Consider the following 19,129-nt stretch of genomic DNA (forward strand, 5'->3'; position numbering starts at 1 on the left):
TGTTTTATGTGCATTGCAGGAGACAGGGTTGGGGTCGGTCAACGACTACCCCAAATCGGAGGATTTTTTTTGTATTTATTATTGAGTGAAACTGTTCCCAAAGCTGTCAGAAGAACTAAAAAAGATGCAGTTCCTCCTCACCTTTCCACATCTTGGAGTCACAGAGCATGAGCGTGTCCACCAGGGAGGAGTTCTCACCATCTGGCCCCCTCTCTAGGCCCACCTGACACAGGATCCTCCTCAGAGCATCTACACACACACACACGCTGTCAATGGGCCCTCGGGCACACGTGATGAACACGCGGGTCACCCCCACCCCCGATAAACATTTAAATATTGTGTTAAGTTCTTTATATTTAAAGAGGATTCTGAGTGCACCATCCAACGGCAGGTAGACAATACTCACATTAATAGTTTGGCGAGTGGAAGGAGACTGACCTGAGTATCCTATGACATGGCCCAGCCAGTGGAGGGCTTTGAGAGCGAAGCACTGATGAGCCACCACCGAGGAGTGCATTACCTGGACCCGCAACGGCTTGGACTGACGACTCGTGTTCCTCTGCACACGCGCACAGACACACGATTAATATATAGAGACTCATGAAAAATGACTTAACAGATTAATTGGTGGCAGCAGTGTGATGTCATCGTGAGATTTCAAAGAGATGCATCCAGCTCCCCAGACCAAGCCACTCACCACAATGACCGACTTGGCCAGCTCACAGAAAGCGAAGTCGCCAAAGCGCACCGATTTCCTTCCCTGTATAGCAGGAGATGATTACACACATATCAAGCCATTAGTCAATGATGCTGTAGGTTTGCGGGCTACACACACACACGACTCACATCTCTGTCCACTGTGGTGGCGAAGCTGACTGCTTCTTTCTGGGTGCAGTTGACCGCCTTCTGTAGGGTGTAGATGACTTGCTCGTAGGTGTGCACCTCGTCGTTGAAGAGCATGCAGTAATAGGTGTCACTTCGGTCTCTGAGAAATAAGAAGCAGAGAGACATGACTATCAACTGGATACAGATGGAAATTATTGGGTTGTCATGATGACCAGCGAGAACATGAAAACGAATCACAAATTACTTTGTGTGTGTGTGTGTGTGTGTGTGTGTGTGTACGTACGGAGGCTCCAGGCCCGGGGGCAGCTCATCCTCCTTGTCCCAGGTGAGCATGTCCACGGCGTATTTCAGCACAATGGAGAAGACATTATAGCAGCGGGCAATCATGTCTGTTGAGAGGTGGGCCAGGGGATCCTGCAAATAAACAATTAAATAATGATCAGCCAAATATACAGCACACTTGGAAAGTATTCAGATCCCTTGACTTAACAAAATGTAGATTATGTTACAGCCTTATTCTAAAATGTATGAAATAGTTTTCCCCCCCTCAATCTACACACAATACCCAATAATGACGAAGCAAAAACAGGTTTTTAGAAATGTTTGTAAAATTACAAATAAAAAACAGAAATATCAAATGTACATAAGTACTCAGACCTTTAACACAGTACTTTGTTGAAGCACCTTTGGCACTGATTAAAGTCTCGAGTCTTCTTGGGTATGATGCTACAAGCTTGACACACCTGTATTTGGGGAGTTTCTCCCATTCCTCTCAGCAGATCCTCTCAAGCTCTGTCAGGTTGGATGGGGAGTGTTGCTGCACAGCCATTTTCAGTCTGGGCTCTGGATGGGCCACTCAAGGACATTCAGAGACTTGTCTCGAAGCAACTCCTGCATCGTCTTGATGAGTGCTTAGGGTCATTGTCCTGTTGGAAGGTGAACCTTTGCCCCAGTCTTAGGTCTTGAGCGCTCTGGAACAGGTTTGCATCAAGGATCCCTCTGTACTCTGCTCCGTTGAATGATGCTGCTACCACCATGCTTCACTGTAGTGATGGTGCCATGTTTCTTCCAGATGTAACGCTTGGCATTCAGGCCAAAGAGTTCAGTCTTGGTTTCATCAGACCAGAGAATCTTGTTTCTCATGGTTTGAGATTCTTTAGGTGCCTTTTGGGAAACTCCAAGCAGGCTGGCAAGTGCATTTTACTGAGCGGTGGCTTCCATCTGGCCACTCTACCATGGAGGTCTGATTGGTAGAGTGCTGCAGAGATGGTTGTCCTTCTGGGAGGTTCTCCCATCTCCACAGAGGAACTCTAGAGATCTGTCAGAGCGTCCATCGAAGTCTTGGTGATTCCAAACTTCTTCCATTTAAGAATGATGGAGGCCACTGTGTTCTTGGGGACCTTCAATACTGCAGACATTGTTTGGTACCCTTTCGTAGGATCTGTGTCTCGACATAAATCCTGTCTCGGAGCTCTAAGGACATTTCCTTCAACCTCATGGCTTGGTCTTTGCTCTGACGTGCACCGTCAACTGTGGGACCTTACATAGACAGGTGTGTGCCTTTCCAAATCATGTCCAATCGATTTAATTTACCACAGGTGGACTCCAATCAAGTTGTAGAAACATCAAGGATGATCAATGGAAACAGGATGCACTGGAGCTCAATTTCAAGTCTCTGAATACTTATGTAAATAAGGTATGTTTTCTTTATTTCTAATACATTTGCTAAAATGTCTAAAAAACAGTTTTCGCTTTGCCATTACAGGGTATTGTGTGTACAGTGGTGGCCAAAAGTTTTGAGAATGACAAATATTAATTTCCACAAAGTTTGCTGCCTCAGTGTCTAGTTATTTTTGTCAGATGTTACTATGGAATACTGAAGTATAATTGCAAGCATTTCATAAGTGTCAAAGGCTTTTGACAATTACATGAAGTTGATGCAAAGAGTCAATATTTGCAGTGTTGACCCTTCTTTTTCAAGACCTCTGCAATCCGCCCTGGCATGCTGTCAATTAACTTCTGGGCCACATCCTGACTGATGGCAGCCCATTCTTGCATAATCAATGCTTGGCGTTTGTCAGAATTTGTGGGGTTTTGTTTGTCCACCCGCCTCTTGAGGATTGACCACAAGTCCTCAATGGGATTAAGGTCTGGGGAGTTTCCTGGCCATGGACCCAAAATATCGATGTTTTGTTCCCCGAGCCACTTAGTTATCACTTTTGCCTTATGGCAAGGTTCTCCATCATGCTGGAAAAGGCATTGTTTGTCACCAACCTGTTCCTGGATGTTGGGAGAAGTTGCTCTCGGATGATGTGTCGGTACCATTCTTTATTCATGGCTGTGTTCTTAGGCAAAATTGTGAGTGAGCCCACTCCCTTGGCTGAGAAGCAACCCCACACATGAATGGTCTCAGGATGCTTTACTGTTGGCATGACACAGGACTGACGGTAGCACTCACCTTGTCTTCTCTGGATAAGCTTTTTTTCCAGATGCCCCAAACAATCGGAAAGGGGATTCATCAGAGAAAATGACTTTACCCGAGTCCTCAGCAGTCCAATCCCTGTACCTTTTGCAGAATATCAGTCTGTCCCTGATGTTTTTCCTGCAGAGAAGTGGCTTCTTTGATGCCCTTCTTGACACCAGGCCATCCTCCAAAAGTCTTCGCCTCACTGTGCGTGCAGATGGACTCACACCTGCCTGCAAGCTCTGTACTGGTGGTGCCCCGATCCCACAGCTGAATGAACTTTAGAAGACGGTCCTGGCGCTTGCTGGGCTTTCTTGGGCGCCCTGAAGCCTTCACAACAATTGAACAGCTCTCCTTGAAGTTCTTGATGATCCGTTAAATGGTTGATTTAGGTGCAACCTTACTGGCAGCAATATCCTTGCCTGTGAAGCCCTTTTTGTGCAAAGCAATGATGACGGCACGCGTTTCCGTGCAGATAACCATGGTTGACAGAGGAAGAACAATGATTCCAAGCACCACCCTCCTTTTGAAGCTTCCAGTCTGTTATTCGAACTCAATCAGCATGACAGAGTGATATCCAGCCTTGTCCTCGTCAACACTCACACCTGTGTTAACGAGAGAATCACTGACATGTGAGCTGGTCCTTTTGTAGCAGGGCTGAAATGCAGTGGAAATGCATGGCAAAGAGGGACTGCAATTAATTGCAATTCATCTGATCACTCTTCATAACATTCTGGAGTATATGCGAATTGCCATCATACAAACTGAGGCAGCAGACTTTATGAAAATTAATATTTGTGTCATTCTCAAAACGTTTGGCCACGACTGTAGATTGTCATCACAGGGTATTGTGTGTAAACAGCCTTATTCTAAAATCCATTTTAGAATAAGGCTGTAACCTAACAAAATGTGGAAAAGGTCAAGGGGTCTGAATACTTTCCAAACGCACTGTAACTATGGGAGTGTCGAACTCAAACAATGATTAAATCAAACGAAATAGCCTATTTTAGAGTGCCAATAGCAATCTCTAACAACTTGTAATGTAATAACATGTGTAAGAGCAACAGCAGTGAATGAACTGTGTATAGTTATTGGATGTCAATGAGACGCAATATAGCGGTGGCTAAGAGATGCTCACCTCCTGACAGGAGTCACTGATGTTGGGCTCATGTTTCTGACAGTAAGGGCCCTTCTTCCATGCCTCTGTGTCTCCACAGTCACAGAAACCCCCTCCCCCAGAGGTCGTCATCTGGAGGGCAGACAAGAGATGTGAGGCAAGACAACACTTGTGTACACACACACACACACACACGCACGCAGTAGACAGAGAAGCTGCTGGATCATTTACATTTGGAAGACAAATAGAACTTTCTACATAACCTGTAACAGACATACGTACATCTGATTGCCCTGAACTAGAATGTTCTACGATGCTCTAGAACACAAGTGGAGTAAGATAAGACCAGAATGCATGAGTCAGCACTCCAGGTCAAATTTGCAATGGATCAATTCACGCTATCCCCAATCCTAACCTTAATCGTTAATAGGACTACAACTACATATCTGACCCTGTAGCAGTGTTTAAGGGCAACTTGTACCTACTCCTGGGTGAACAGAGCTGAGGAGCCTAGGTGCACCCATCCTGAGGACCACATGGCAGCAGAGTGGCCAGCCCCAAATGGGATAAGCCTTCCTGATCCTCAGCCTGGATTCAGAGCAGCAACTGAGTGACCCGTCTCATGCCAATCACCCACTCCACAACAGCACCTCTACAGAAACCTAGCCATTGTTTAGGCTGCTGGTCTGCTTCTACTGAAACATTGAGTGCGGAGTAGAGGTTGTCGTCCTTACCCTGTAGCGATGCTCTTTATGCACACTGCCCAGGAAACACTGCATACACAGCACACAGGTGGGATCTGCAGCACATTCCCTGCAGGAGAGAGATTGATTGTGAGTGAGAAGGAGGGACAGCCAACAGTGTCAAACATCTTCCTCCAATGTTCAACCAGGTCATGTCTTGATCCCATATTAACATGACTCAGTGAACATGTCACTCAAACCCAATACAAAGGAGTTCAAGAACATTTTTAAAACAGCAATACTCATGGAATGGGTGTACAATTAGGCTATACAAGTACAAAAAGCATGGATATGCGTCGCAATGGTTTTCCATTGAACACACACCTGAGTGTATGGAATTGGCTAGTATTAGCAAGCTGCTCCTGTAAATGGAAGTGACCTCGACTTTATCCAGACAGTACCTCTTACCAGGAAGCTTACGGTTTGACCTCAGACTTAACACAGGGCTAACCTGACCCAATTCACAGGAAAGGACAGCTAGTATGTGCGCGCGTCTCCGTCTGTCTGAATGAGACCTCAACTACCCCCACCTGCACGAGTAGGTGGGCTCTCCCACTTTGAAGACGTGTCCGCAGAGCTGTGAGGGCTGGTTGTTCTGCTCCAGCTTGGCCAGGCCCGTGGAGGGGTCCTCCCCACACAGGTACCACTCCAGAGGGGCCTGCAGCAGCATCTGGGCCAGCAAGTCCTCACTCTGGGGGTTCAGGTTGGGCCCCAGGCAGTAGATCTTTGGGACATAGCGGGCCAGGTGATGGTACACCTCCTTGTACAGGTCAGTCACCTGGAGCCATTTCTGTGTAGAGGGGGGCAACAGTGAGACCGTGAATATTATAACAAATCAGTTAAGACATGTGACAACACACTCCAAGTTCAACTTGTATGAATTTGACCAAGTTACAATGCCTTCAGAAAGTATTTACACTCTGTTTTTTCCCACACATTTTGTTATGTTACGTGCCTGAATTTAAAATATATTTATTCCATTTTTTTACTCAAAGTAGAATTGTGTTTTTCTAAATTTCTTGAGTCAAGTATTCAACACCTTAGTTATGGTAAGCCTAAACAGTAAAAATGTGCTTAATAAGTCACATTAACTCTGTGTGCAATAATAGTGTTTAACATGACTACCTCACCCATGTACCCCACACATACAATTATCTGTAAGGTCCCTCAGTCAACAGTGAATTTCAAACACAGATTCAACCAAAGACCAGGGAGGTTTTCCAATGCCTCGCAAAGGGCACCTATTGGTAGATGGGTAAAAAAAAATGCAGAAATTGAATATCCCTTTGAGCATGGTGAAGTTATGAATTACACTTTGGATGGTGTATCAATACACCCAGTCACTAAAAAGATACAGGCGTCCTTCCTAACTCAGTTGCCGAAGAGGAAGGAAACCGCTCAGGGATTTCACCATGAGGCCAATGGTGACTTAAATAGTTAGTTTAAATTGGTGTGACAGGAGAACATGTAGGATGGATCAACAACATTGAAGTTACTCTACAAAGCTAACCTGATTGACAGAGTGAAGGAGGAAGCCTGTACAGAATAAAAAACATGTACCCTGCTTGCAACAAAGCACTCAAGAGATACTGAAAAAAAATTAAAGTGGCAAAGCAATTCACTTTCTGTCCTGAATACAAATGTTTGGGGCAAATCCAATACAACTCATTACTGAGTACCACTCCCCACATTTTCAAGCATAGTGGTGGTGGCTGCATCATGTTATGGGTATGCTTGTAATTGTTAAGGACTGGAGTTTCAGGATAAAAAGTAAATGGAATGGAGCTAAAACACAGGCAACATCCTGGAGGAAAAGCTGGTTCAGTCTGCCTTCCAACAGACACTGGGAGATGAAGTCACTTTTTAGAAGGACAATAACCTAACACACAAGGCCAAATATACACCTGAGTTGCTTACCAAGAAGACTGAATTTTCCTGAGTGGCCGAGATTTAAATAAAAAAACATCTACTTGAAAATCTATGGACAAAGGAGCGTGCAAAATGTGCACATAGGCCTTATTGGGTAAAACTGCAATGTTTTTTTAGGACACCGAATTTACTGTTAGAAGAATACATGGCTACCAGCAGTGGGTATTATAGAGTTCAAGAGTGACCAAAATACCCTTAGACTTGGCAGTGCAACACTCATTAATTGGTCACTAGGGTGGCAGTATAAAAAAAGTTGGGCTGGTCACGTTAGTTTAGTCAGAGAGGAAGACGCAAAGCGAGAGGGTCCACTCGGGTCAATCTGTCCACTAAAGTTAAATTATAGAAAAATGTAGCCAGCTACATTTCCTAATGTTTTGCTTAAAGTTAATCTTGCATTTTACTGGAGAAAAGTCGGCTAGACCGAAAAAAAAAAAAGTACCAGAGAAACGTAGCTGATGGGATGCCCGTTTGTGAATTCTAAGAGTGGAGAAGTGCAACTGAAGCACAAAATTAGTCTGATGCCGAGCAGAAATTAAACTATTAGATCAGCGTTTAAAAGACATTTCTAATGCGTTTTCTTTTGAATTTTGTGTGTGAAAAACACAGAATTGTGTGTTAATGCAACACGAGACCATCTTGTCATTATATAAAGTACCTCAATTACAGTCAATGAACTAAGTAGACCAGACCTAGCTGCTATATGGGAGAGCCACCCCCTTAAGCAGACCGGAACTGCCCATTATTTTCTATGGAAAACAGACTGAGTGAACTCTACATTTATCCACCAGTACTTGGGTACTTTTTAGAAACTAGAACATGACTAGTACATTTTTTTTTTGTATTTTCGGCACGTCAGTCAAATGTGTCTCGCATCTACTGATTGCAAAAGGACCAAGTCTGTCTATTAGCACAGTCGATGTCCCCTTATATAGCGCGAGAGCACCTTGCCTGCTCCACTTACTCATTGCTAGATTTAGCCTGTCCTGGGGAACCACTGCACTCATTTGGCTGCATCAATTTAGCTCCCCACAGAAGTTAACAAACTTGAATAATGCACCGCAGCATGTAGAAAATGGCAACTGTTAATTACTGGTTCGCAAAACAAATGATCATTACAATGCAAGACGACACCGGTAGCGTCCAGCATTGTAAGCCAATTTTCTTATTAGCTTCCAGCTGAAGCTAACATCAATTCAAAACCCACAACACCATCAACCCTAAACCCACTCAAATTTGCATACCGCCCCAACAGAGCCACAGATGATGCAATCTCTATTGCACTCCACATTGCCCTTTCCCACCTGGTCAAAAGGAACACCTATATGAGAGTGCTATTCATTGACTACAGATCAGCGTTCAACACCATAGTGCCCTCAAAGCTCATCACTAAGCCAAGGACCCTGGGACGAAACACCTCCCTCTGCAACTGGATCCTGCACTTCCTGACGGGCCGAACCAAAGGTGGTAAGGGTAGGTAACACATTAGCCACGCTGATCCTCAACACGGAGGCACTTCAGGCGTACGTGTGCTCAGTCCCCAGTACTCCCTGTTCCCTCATGACTGCACGGCCAGGCATGACTCCAACACCATCATTAAGTTTGCCGATGACAACAGCAGTAGGCCTGATCACCAACAACGATGACACAGCCTGTAGGGAGGAGGTCAGAGACCTGGCAGTGTGGTGTCAGGACAACCTCTCCCTCAACGTGATCAAGACAAAGGAGATGATTTTGGACTACAGGAAAAAGGAGGACCGAGCACGCCACCATTCCCATCGGCGGGGCTGCAGTGGAGCAGGTTGAGAGCTTCAAGTTCCTCGGTGTCCACATCACCAACAAACTATCATGGTCCAAACACATCAAGACAGTTGTGAAGAGGGCACAACAAAGCCTATGCCCCAAGAGACTGAAAAGATTTGGCATGGGTCCTCAGATCCTCAAAAACTTCTACAGCTGCACCATTGAGAGCATCCTGACTGGTTGCATCACTGCCTGGTATGGCAACTGCTCGGCCTCCGACCGCAAGGCACTACAGAGGGTAGCGCGTACTGCCCAGTACATCACTGGGACCAAGCTTCCAGGACCTCTATACCAGGCAGTGACAGAGGAAAGCCCTAAAAATTGTCAGACTCCAGCCACCCTAACCATAGACTATTCTCTGCCACTGCACGGGCAAGCGGTACCGGAGCACCAAGTCAAGGTCCAAAAGGCTTCTTAACCTGTTAGGGCTAGGGGGCAGCATTTGCACGTCTGGATAAAAAAAATGTACCCGATTTAATCTGGTTACTAATCCTACCCAGTAACTAGAATATGCATATACTTATTATATATGGATAGAAAACACTAAAGTTTCTAAAACTGTTTGAATGGTGTCTGTGAGTATAACAGAACTCATTTGGCAGGCAAAACCCTGAGACATTTTCTGACAGGAAGTGGATACCTGATGTGTTGTATTGACTTTAAACCTATCCCATTGAAAAACACAGGGGTTTAGGAATATTTTGGCACTTCCTATTGCTTCCACTAGATGTCACCAGCCTTTACAAAGTGTTTTGAGTCTTCTGGAGGGAGATCTGACCGAACAAGAGCCATGGAACGATGATGTCCCATTAGACACCTGGCGCGCGAGTTCATGTTGGGTACCCTCGTTCCAATACGTTATAAAAGAGTATGCATTCGTCCACCTTGAATATTATTCATGTTCTGGTTAAAAAAGGCCCTAATGATTTATGCTATACAACGTTTGACATGTTTGAACGAACGGAAATATATTTTTTCCCCTCGTTCATGACGAGAAGTCCGGCTGGCTTAGATCATGTGCGAACAAGACGGAGATTTTTGGACATAAATGATGAGCTTTTTGAACAAAACTACATTCGTTATGGACCTGTGATACCTGGAAGTGACATCTGATGAAGAGAATCAAAGGTAATGGATTATTTACATAGTATTTTCGATTTTAGATCTCCCCAACATGACGTCTAGTCTGTATCGCAACGCGTATTTTTCTGGGCGCAGTGCTCAGATTATTGCAAAGTGTGATTTCCCAGTAAGGTTATTTTTAAATCTGGCAAGTTGATTGCGTTCAAGAGATGTAAATCTATAATTCTTTAAATGACAATATAATATTTTACCAATGTTTTCTAATTTTAATTATTTAATTTGTGACGCTGACTTGACTGCCGGTTATTGGAGGGAAACGATTTCCTCAACATCAATGCCATAGTAAAACGCTGTTTTTGGATATAAATATGAACTTGATAGAACTAAAAATGCATGCATTGTCTAACATAATATCCTAGGAGTGTCATCTGATGGAGATTGTAAAAGGTTAGTGCATCATTTTAGCTGGTTTTATGGTTTTGGTGACCCTGTCTTTGACTTGACAAAACATTACACACAACTCTTGTAAATGTACTGTCCTAACATACTCTAAATTTATGCTTTCGCCGTAAAACCTTTTTGAAATCGTAAAACGTGGTTAGATTAAGGAGATGTTTATCTTTCAAATGGTGTAAAATAGTTGTATTTTTGAAAAATTTGAATTTTGACATTTATTTGGATTCAAATTTGCCGCTCTTGAAATGCACCTGCTGTTGATGGAGTGCACCACGGGTGGCACGCTAGCGTCCCACCTAGCCCATAGAGGTTAACAGCTTCTACCCCCAAGCTATAAGACTCCTGAACAGCTACTCGGACTATTTGCATTGTTCCCCCCCCCCCTCTTTTACACTGCTGCTACTCTTTATATATCTATCTATCTATCTATCTATCTATCTATGGATAGTCACTAACCTACATGTACAGTTGAAGTCAGAAGTTTACATACACTTATGTTGGAGTCATTAAAACTCGTTTTTCAAGCACTCCACTAATTTCTTGATAACAAACTATAGTATTGGCAAGTCATTTAGGACATATACTTGGTGCATGACAAGTAATTTTTCCAACAATTGTTTACAGACCGATTATTTCACTTATAATTCACTGCATCACAATTCCAGTGGGTCAGAAGTTTACATACACTATGTTGACTGTGCCTCTAAACAGCTTGGAAAATTCCAGAAAATTATGTAATGGCTTTAGAAGCTTCTGATTGGCTAATTGACATCATTTGAGTCAATTGGAGGTGTACCTGTGGATGTATTTCAAGGCCTACCTTCAAACTCAATGCCTCTTTGCTTGACATCATGGGAAAAATCAAAAGAAATCAGCCAAGACACCATAAAAATAATTGTAGACCTCCACAAGTCTGGTTCATCCTTGGGAGCAATTTCCAAACGCCTGAAGGTACCACGTTCATCTGTACAAACAATAGTACACAAGTATAAACACCATGGGACCACGCAGCCGTCATACCGCTCAGGAAGGAGACGCGTTCTGTCTCCTAGAGATGAACGTACTTTGGTGCAAAAAGTGCAAATCAATCCCAGAACAGCAGCAAAGGACCTTGTGAAGATGCTGGAGGAAACAGGTACAAAAGTATCTATATCCACAGTAAAACGAGTCCTATATCGACATAACCTGAAAGGCCGCTCAGCAAGGAAGAAGCCACTGCTCCAAAACAGCCATAAAAAAGCCAGACTACGGTTTGCAACTGCACATGGGGACAAAGATCGTACTTTTTGGAGAAATGTCCTCTGGTCTGATGAAACAATAATAGAACTGTTTGGCCATAATGACCATCGTTATGTTTGGAGGAAAAAGGGGGAGGCTTGCAAGCCAAAGAACAACATCCCAACCGTGAAACACAGGGGTGGCAGCATCATGTTGCTGGGGTGCTTTGCTGCAGGCGGGACTGGTGTACTTCACAAAATAGATGGCATCATGAAGGAAGAAAAGTATGTGGATATATTGAAGCAACATCTCAAGACATCAGTCAGGTAGTTAAAGCTTGGTCGCAAATGGGTCTTCCAAATGGACAATGACCCCAAGAATACTTCCAAAGTTGAGGCAAAATGGCTTAAGGACAACGTAGTCAAGGTATTGGAGTGGCCATCACAAAGTCCAGACCTCAATCCTATAGAAAATTTGTGGGCAGAACTGAAAAAGCATCTGTGAGCAAGGATGCCTACAAACCTGACTCATTTACACCAGCTCTGTCAGGAGGAATGGGCCAACATTCACCCAACTTATTGTGGAAGGCTACCCGAAACGTTTAACCATAGTTAAACAATTTAAAGGCAATGGTACCAAATACTAATTGAGTGTATGTAAACTTCTGACCCACTGGGAATTTGATTAAATAAATAAAAGCTGAAATAAATCACTCTACTATTATTCTGACATTTCACATTCTTAAAATAAAAGTGGTGATCCTAACTGACCTAAAACAGGGCAGTTTTACTTGGATTAAAGTGTCAGGAATTGCAACAAAAAAAATGTAAACAATAAAGTTTATATCCACCTTAGCCAAAACAGTACATATTACCTCGACTAACTGGTGACCCTGCACATTGACTCTGTACCGGTACCCCCCTGTATATCGCCTCACTACTGTTAAAGAGCACAGTTAAATAAGTTCTTTTTTACTTAACACTTATTTTTCTTAAAACTGCATTGTTGGTTAAGGGCTTGTAAGTAAGCATTTCACTGTAAGGTTGTAGTCAGCGCATGTGAGAAATACAAATGTATTTTATTTAGTACTTTGTAGTGTTGTCACGATACCAACATTTTAGTAACGACACCAGGCCAAGTACCAAGATAACACGAGGGGGGGGCAATTCAGTAGCTTAGCATCCTGTTCACCCTGTCCCATGGACGCTTGTTCCCGTTTTCTAAACATTATGCGCATGTGCTATGCAAAAAACACTGTCACTGACATTCACAAAACACTTACTGAATTCACACTGTGTAATAGAAAACTGCATATAATGGCTGATTTGCTCATAAACTCAGCAAAAAAAAGAAACGTCCCTTTTTCAGGACCCTGTCTTTCAAAGATAATTCATAAAAATCCAAATAACTTCACAGATCTTCATTGTAAAGGGTTAAAAACCATGTTTCCCATGCTTGTTCAATGAACCATAAACAATTAATGAACATGCACCCGTGGAGGTCGTTAAGACACTAACAGCTTACAGATGGTAGACAATTAAGGTCACAGTTATGAAGACTTAGGACACTTAAGAGGCCTTTCTACTCATCTGCGTGAACGTGCCTTAGGCATGCTGCAAGGAGGCGTGAGGACTGCAGATGTGGCCAGGGCAATAAATTGAAATGTCAGTACTGTGAGATGTCTAAAACAGCGCTACAGGGAGACAGGACGGACAGCTGATCGTGGCAGACCACGTGTAACAAGACCTGCACAGGATCGGTACAACCGAACATCACACCTGCGGAACAGGTACAGGATGGCAACAACAATTGCCCGAGTTACACCAGGAAAGCACAATCCCTCCATCAGTGCTCAGACTGTCCGCAATAGGCTGAGAAACTGGACTGAGGGCTTGTAGGCCTGTTATAAGACAGGTCCTCACCAGACATCACCGGCAACAACATCGTCTATGGGCACAAACCCACCATTGCTGGACCAGACAGGACTGGCATAGAGTGCTCTTCACTGACGAGTTGCGGTTTTGTCTCACCAGGGGTGATGGTCGGATTCGCGTTTATCGTCGAAGGAATGAGCTTTACACCGAGGCCTGTACTCTGGAGCGGGATCGGTTTGGAGGTGGAGGGTCTGTCATTGTCTGGGGCGGTGTGTCACAGCATCATCGGACTGAGCTTGTTGTCATTGCAGGCAACCAACGCTGTGCGTTACAGGGAAGAAATCCTCCTCCCTCATGTGGTACCCTTCCTGCAGGCTCATCCTGACATGACCCTCCAGCATGACAATGCCACCAGCCATACTGCTCGTTCTGTGCGTGATTTCCTGCAAGACAGGAATGTCAGTGTTCTGCCATGGCCAGCGAAGAGCCCAGATCTCAATCACATTGAGCACGTCTGGGACCTGTTGGATCGGAGAGTGAGGGCTAGGGCCATTCCCCCCCAGAAATGTCTGGGAACTTGCAGGTGCCTTGGTGGAAGAGTGGGGTAACATCTCACTGCAAATCTGGTGCAGTCCATGAGGAGATGCACTGCAGTACTTAATGCAGCTGGTGGCCACACCAGATACTGACTGTTACTTTTGATTTTGACCCACCTTTGTTCAGGGACACATTATTCAATTTCTGTTAGTCACATGTCTGTGGAACTTGTTCAGTTTATGTCTCAGTTGTTGAATTTTGTTATGTTCATACAAATATTTACACATGTTAAGTTAGCTGAAAATAAACAGTTGACAGTGAGAGGACTTTTCTTTTTGTGCTGAGTTTATTTGCCAAGGCCTAACTGTGACTTGTCTGGAGGAATCAACATGCATAATGATCTGCATTTCATTGTGGCAGTAAGGGGAAAATACTGCATGAAACCTTCTTCACTCTTCCATTAACACACACACGGTCTCCCTCTCTCACACAAACACTGCTCCCAACTTTAAAAACATTACGTACCAAACATAATTTAAAAGGAGTACCAGAAAGAGTTTAGGCTTACTTTTGGCCTATATGAATCCTACCTTTGAAGCACATCTCATGAGTAGCCAATCAAATTTGCCTAGACCTACCGTCATGTTAGCAGGTTGTTAGCTAGTTAGGTAACATGACTGAACGTTTGTTAAGAAAGCAATAATTAGCGACCTGGGATTAGTTTAAAAACAGCCCGCGGCATGGTTTGTGTAATGTGTGCAAAATCAGGTGCGAAATCGGTCAGGAAGATGAAAGGTAGCTCCGGTAATACGGTCATATTTTTTTTAACCATTTGGGCTAGAGAGATGCCATTCTTTGCTTTAAAAGCTACAAGCATGCCTGTCACGGTGCTGTGCTCCATTTTCCTCTGTCACTCAGAAGCTGCATGAGAGATACAATGTTACCTCAACTAACTTGTGCCCCTGCACATTGACTCTGTACCGGTACCCCCTGTATATAGCCTCACTACTGTTATTTTACTGCTGCTCTTTAATTATTTTTCTTAAAACGGCATTGTTGGTTAAGGGCTTGTAAGTAAGCATTTCACTGTAAGGTCTACCACCTGTTGTATTCGGACCATGTGACAAATAAAATTTGATTTGACCACGAACATGCAACTGCAAAGCCTACTCTGACTGGCCTTTGCTCTTTGTTATACCAGGCAATGAAATTATACAAAGTATCAACTTTGCTCGCTCTGCTCCAATTTATAAAATGTAACAGAAGACTTATTAGGGTCTGTATCCCCAATTGCCATCATGGCTAAATTGTATATGTATTTTTAAACTGATGGAGGAATAGATGTGCAGTAGGAGCAAACGGAGAGAAGCAGGTGAGTGATGGCTGGAAGTGACAGTTGCCACACTTGAGATGCCAAGAAAGTGGACATTGGACTGGCGCATACAAGAGACTAGTTGCTGGAAAAATGTAACTGAATTTATAAACAAAACTGACTTTACAAAGATGTTATAAGCAGGTGCCAGCTGCTTCTTTAGATCGGTAGGGCTGAAACATTTGGTAGTATCTTTTGAAATAGTACTATGGTACTCAATGTTGGCATCATAAGCATCAAGCTATTTCCGTACCACGATATTGCTATGGTGCCAGTATACCGTGCAACACTAGTACTTTGTTCGCAAACCATAACGCAAAATATGCTGATTTCTAAGATGATTGTCACCAAAAACCAGTCATTGCCAAAAACATTATTAATTCTCCCTTTCTCTCACTGCAGTGTTTATCCTATATTCATTTATCAGCAGCAGGTCGTCACTACAATTTTTCGTATTTTTTTTTTTTTTTTTTTTTTTTTAACTATTTCTTTACATAATTTTCAGGATAGTAAAACACTTTCAGTGTGAATTTAAATGACTAAAAACAGATAAATTATGTAGAAAAGATAATGGAGCTATATATATAAATATATATATATATATATATATATATATATATATATATATATTTTTTTTTTTTAATAAGATCAGAATATAAACTAGTGTCAGGGAGAATCTCACATTTCAAAATGTCATGGGGTCCCAATTGATTTTGTTATAATGTTCGAATCACTCAGATGCATATGCCGTGTTTCTTATGCTATGACAAAATGTGTAGAATTGCAGCAAATTTGCTTTAAAAAAACTGCACATTTTCTCTCGGCCCATCACAAAATGGGTAGAATTGCTGGAAACCAGCTTTAAAACTGTAAAATGTTATTTCCGCCCTCATGACAATGCCCCCTTGCACAAAGCAAGGTCCATACAGAAATGGTTTGTCAAGATCGGTGTGGAAGAACTTGACTGGCCTGCACAGAGCCCTGACCTCAACCCCATCGAACTCCTTTTGGATGAATTGGGACGCCGACTGTGAGCCAGGCCTAATCACCCAACATCTTTGGCATTTGATTAGGAGCCCCATTAGCTGTTGCAAAAGCAGCAGCTACTCTTCCTGGGGTCCACACAAAACAGGACATAATACAGGACATTAATAGACAAGACCAGCTCAAGGACAGAACTACATTAATTTTTTTTATTTTACTTCTACTGGATCGGTGTCCCCCCGCGGGAGGGTTGAGTTAACGTAGTCTAATGTGATTAGCAGGAGGTTGTAAGTAACAAGAACATTTCCCAGGACATAGACATATCTGATATGGGCAGAAAGCTTGAATTCTTGTTAATCTAACTACACTGTCCAATTTACAGTAGCTATTACAGTGAAAGAAGACCATGCAATTGTTTGAGGAGAGTGCACAGTTATGAACTTGAAAATGTATTAATAAATCAAATTAGGCACATTTGGGCAGTCTTGATACAACATTTTGAACAGAAATGCAATGGTTCAACACAATGTTTCTTATAAAAATAAGAAGTGAAGCAGTCAGTCTCTCCTCAACTCTTAGCCAAGAGAGACTGGCATGCATAGTATTTATATCAGCCTCTCTGATTACAATGATGAGCAAGACGTTCCGCTCTGTTCTGTGCCGCCTACACCTCATCTAAGACTTTCCTTGCAGCGCCTGACCACACGACTGATCAATAATCAAGATAAGACAAAACTAGAGCCTGCAGAACTTGCTTTTTGAAGTGTAGTGTCAAAAAAGCAGTGCCCGTCCTCACTAATGCTCTTGTGGCTGAATGGAAGCAAGTCCCCGCAGCAATGTTCCAACATCTAGTCAAAATACTTCCCATAGCACCTCCATATTAATGCCCATGATTTTGGAATGCGATGTTCGACAAGCGGGTGTCCACATACTTTTGGTCATGTAGTTACACGAAGAAAAAAAAAACGTAATGTAACATCGTATACAGTCCCCTGGGAAACACTGACCAACACTATGTGTCCTACCCTGTCACAATAATTCATCCCTGGCTTATTCATTTGTCATCATGTCAAACAACAATGTATGCAAAGTGCTGCCCACTATATTCCAAATACAATAATCATTATATTTCCATGATTCCAACAATTCACCAATAAACTAGGCCTAGATTGTTTGCCCAAAATGCATATCTATCATGCAGCCCTAAGTGGCACAGTGCGGAATGTATTACAAAAGTGCAGGAGACGCAGAAATGGATGAAAATGCTGAAAATGTGTTTTTGGTTGACGTTAGATTTAACAGTATAAAACAAATCAGAATGGCGAAATCCCCATTGAGATCACGTAATGTGTGTTGCCACACTAGAGTCTCGAACTACTCATATATATTGAACTTTTATTATTTAAAACAGTTAAAATGACGCCAAACACAGTCATACTTTAAAAAAATATATCTCGCCCAGCCATGTTACGGGGGATTTGATTAGCAAGTTTGCCAGGATAGCTACTGCTGTGCTAGTTATGGCGTTAACAGCAGCAGAAGCAGAAGCAGAAGCTGCAGCTCGTACGCAGAGACGAGGAAATTAATATTGTTTTGTCTGCCAAGTGAACAGCTAGCTGTTAGCTAGCTTAGAAATACAACACTAGCTAGTTACCGGTAGCTAGCTAAAGTACATATGTTTTTAAATAATCCTGGACACATCTCTCAATATAAAATACCTGGAATAGTATCTCATCCAATCCTTCTTACGTTAATGCAGTGCCATATATGAGCTAAAATACAATTTTATAGAAGGATAGCTAACGTTAGCTAGCTAGTAAGCGTTAGCCAAGTTCCCGTACAGCCATCATCGCATCTTAGAAAAACAAGTCGAGATGGAAAAAAATAGAGAAATAAATATTAGCGATGAAATTGGTGCGCTCTGATCCCTTCGAAAAGAACAATCACATCAAATATATACACATATAACAACTGTCGCTTACCGAAGCTGTGTCTTTGACAGAGAAATTCAGGAACTCAGTACACAGAGCTGAAGGTACTTCACGATCAGATTCGGCCGCCGCCATCTTCACTCCCTCTCCCCGTGTGGAAGGAAACGGATATCAGCCGTTACTTCGCAGTGCGAGCGAGAGAGTGGGGAAACTTTTGAGCTGACTTATGGGAAATGAGAGGCTGTGTAGGATCAACGCTTACACAACAGGGTCAGGGAAAGCCAACCTAGGTTACTTGTTTCAAAGATGCACTGGGGACATAAGACACGCTGTAGTTGTAAAATCAGAATAGTTCAACATATTAATAATGATGATGATTTTGAGGATGATGATGATGCTGTTAGTGATGATGATGATGATGATAATGATTAGGCTGATGATAATTGTAGTGACATACTCCATAAAGTCATTGCAAAAGGGCATATGTGCAATAGATTTATTTACACTGTACAATAATAATGTTGAGATTGTATATAGACAGACTGCCAGACATGAGTGGATCATTGCTAATTCACATTTAAAGCCAGCATCATATTCCAAGCAGATCAGTAAAATTACAACTAAATGGGTGGCTCTTGATTCACTCATGAAAACTCAAAGCCTTATATTTAGATGAGAATGCAGGTTATAAAGATCTGGGACAACTAAGTCAAATAAATAGGCTAAATAACATTAGCAAAAAATAGTGCATGTGTTGTAGTCATGTAGATGTTAG

The 19,129-nt window shown here is 42.7% G+C and overlaps 1 protein-coding gene across 4 annotated transcripts in view; it reads right to left on the reverse strand.

The window, feature by feature from the left end:
- Nucleotides 1-18,561, reverse strand: part of LOC106605759 (E3 ubiquitin-protein ligase UBR2) — a 46,420-nt gene extending 27,859 nt beyond the window's left edge. For all 4 annotated transcript variants that reach the window (XM_014201699.3, XM_014201684.3, XM_014201707.3 and 1 more), the window contains exons 1-9: nucleotides 18,406-18,561; nucleotides 5,701-5,960; nucleotides 5,162-5,240; nucleotides 4,449-4,559; nucleotides 1,130-1,260; nucleotides 847-985; nucleotides 698-760; nucleotides 439-559; nucleotides 142-249 (exon numbers count right to left, since the gene is read on the reverse strand). In XM_014201699.3, the coding sequence (XP_014057174.3) occupies nucleotides 142-249; nucleotides 439-559; nucleotides 698-760; nucleotides 847-985; nucleotides 1,130-1,260; nucleotides 4,449-4,559; nucleotides 5,162-5,240; nucleotides 5,701-5,960; nucleotides 18,406-18,489 (1,096 nt within the window). In that variant the 5' untranslated portion in view covers nucleotides 18,490-18,561. The remainder of the gene's footprint in view (nucleotides 1-141; nucleotides 250-438; nucleotides 560-697; nucleotides 761-846; nucleotides 986-1,129; nucleotides 1,261-4,448; nucleotides 4,560-5,161; nucleotides 5,241-5,700; nucleotides 5,961-18,405) is intronic.
- Between the last annotated feature and the right edge of the window lie 568 nt (nucleotides 18,562-19,129).

Source organism: Salmo salar, chromosome 01 (genome assembly GCF_965601325.2).
Source record: "Salmo salar chromosome 01, fSalSal1, whole genome shotgun sequence".
Lineage (NCBI taxonomy): Eukaryota > Metazoa > Chordata > Actinopteri > Salmoniformes > Salmonidae > Salmo > Salmo salar.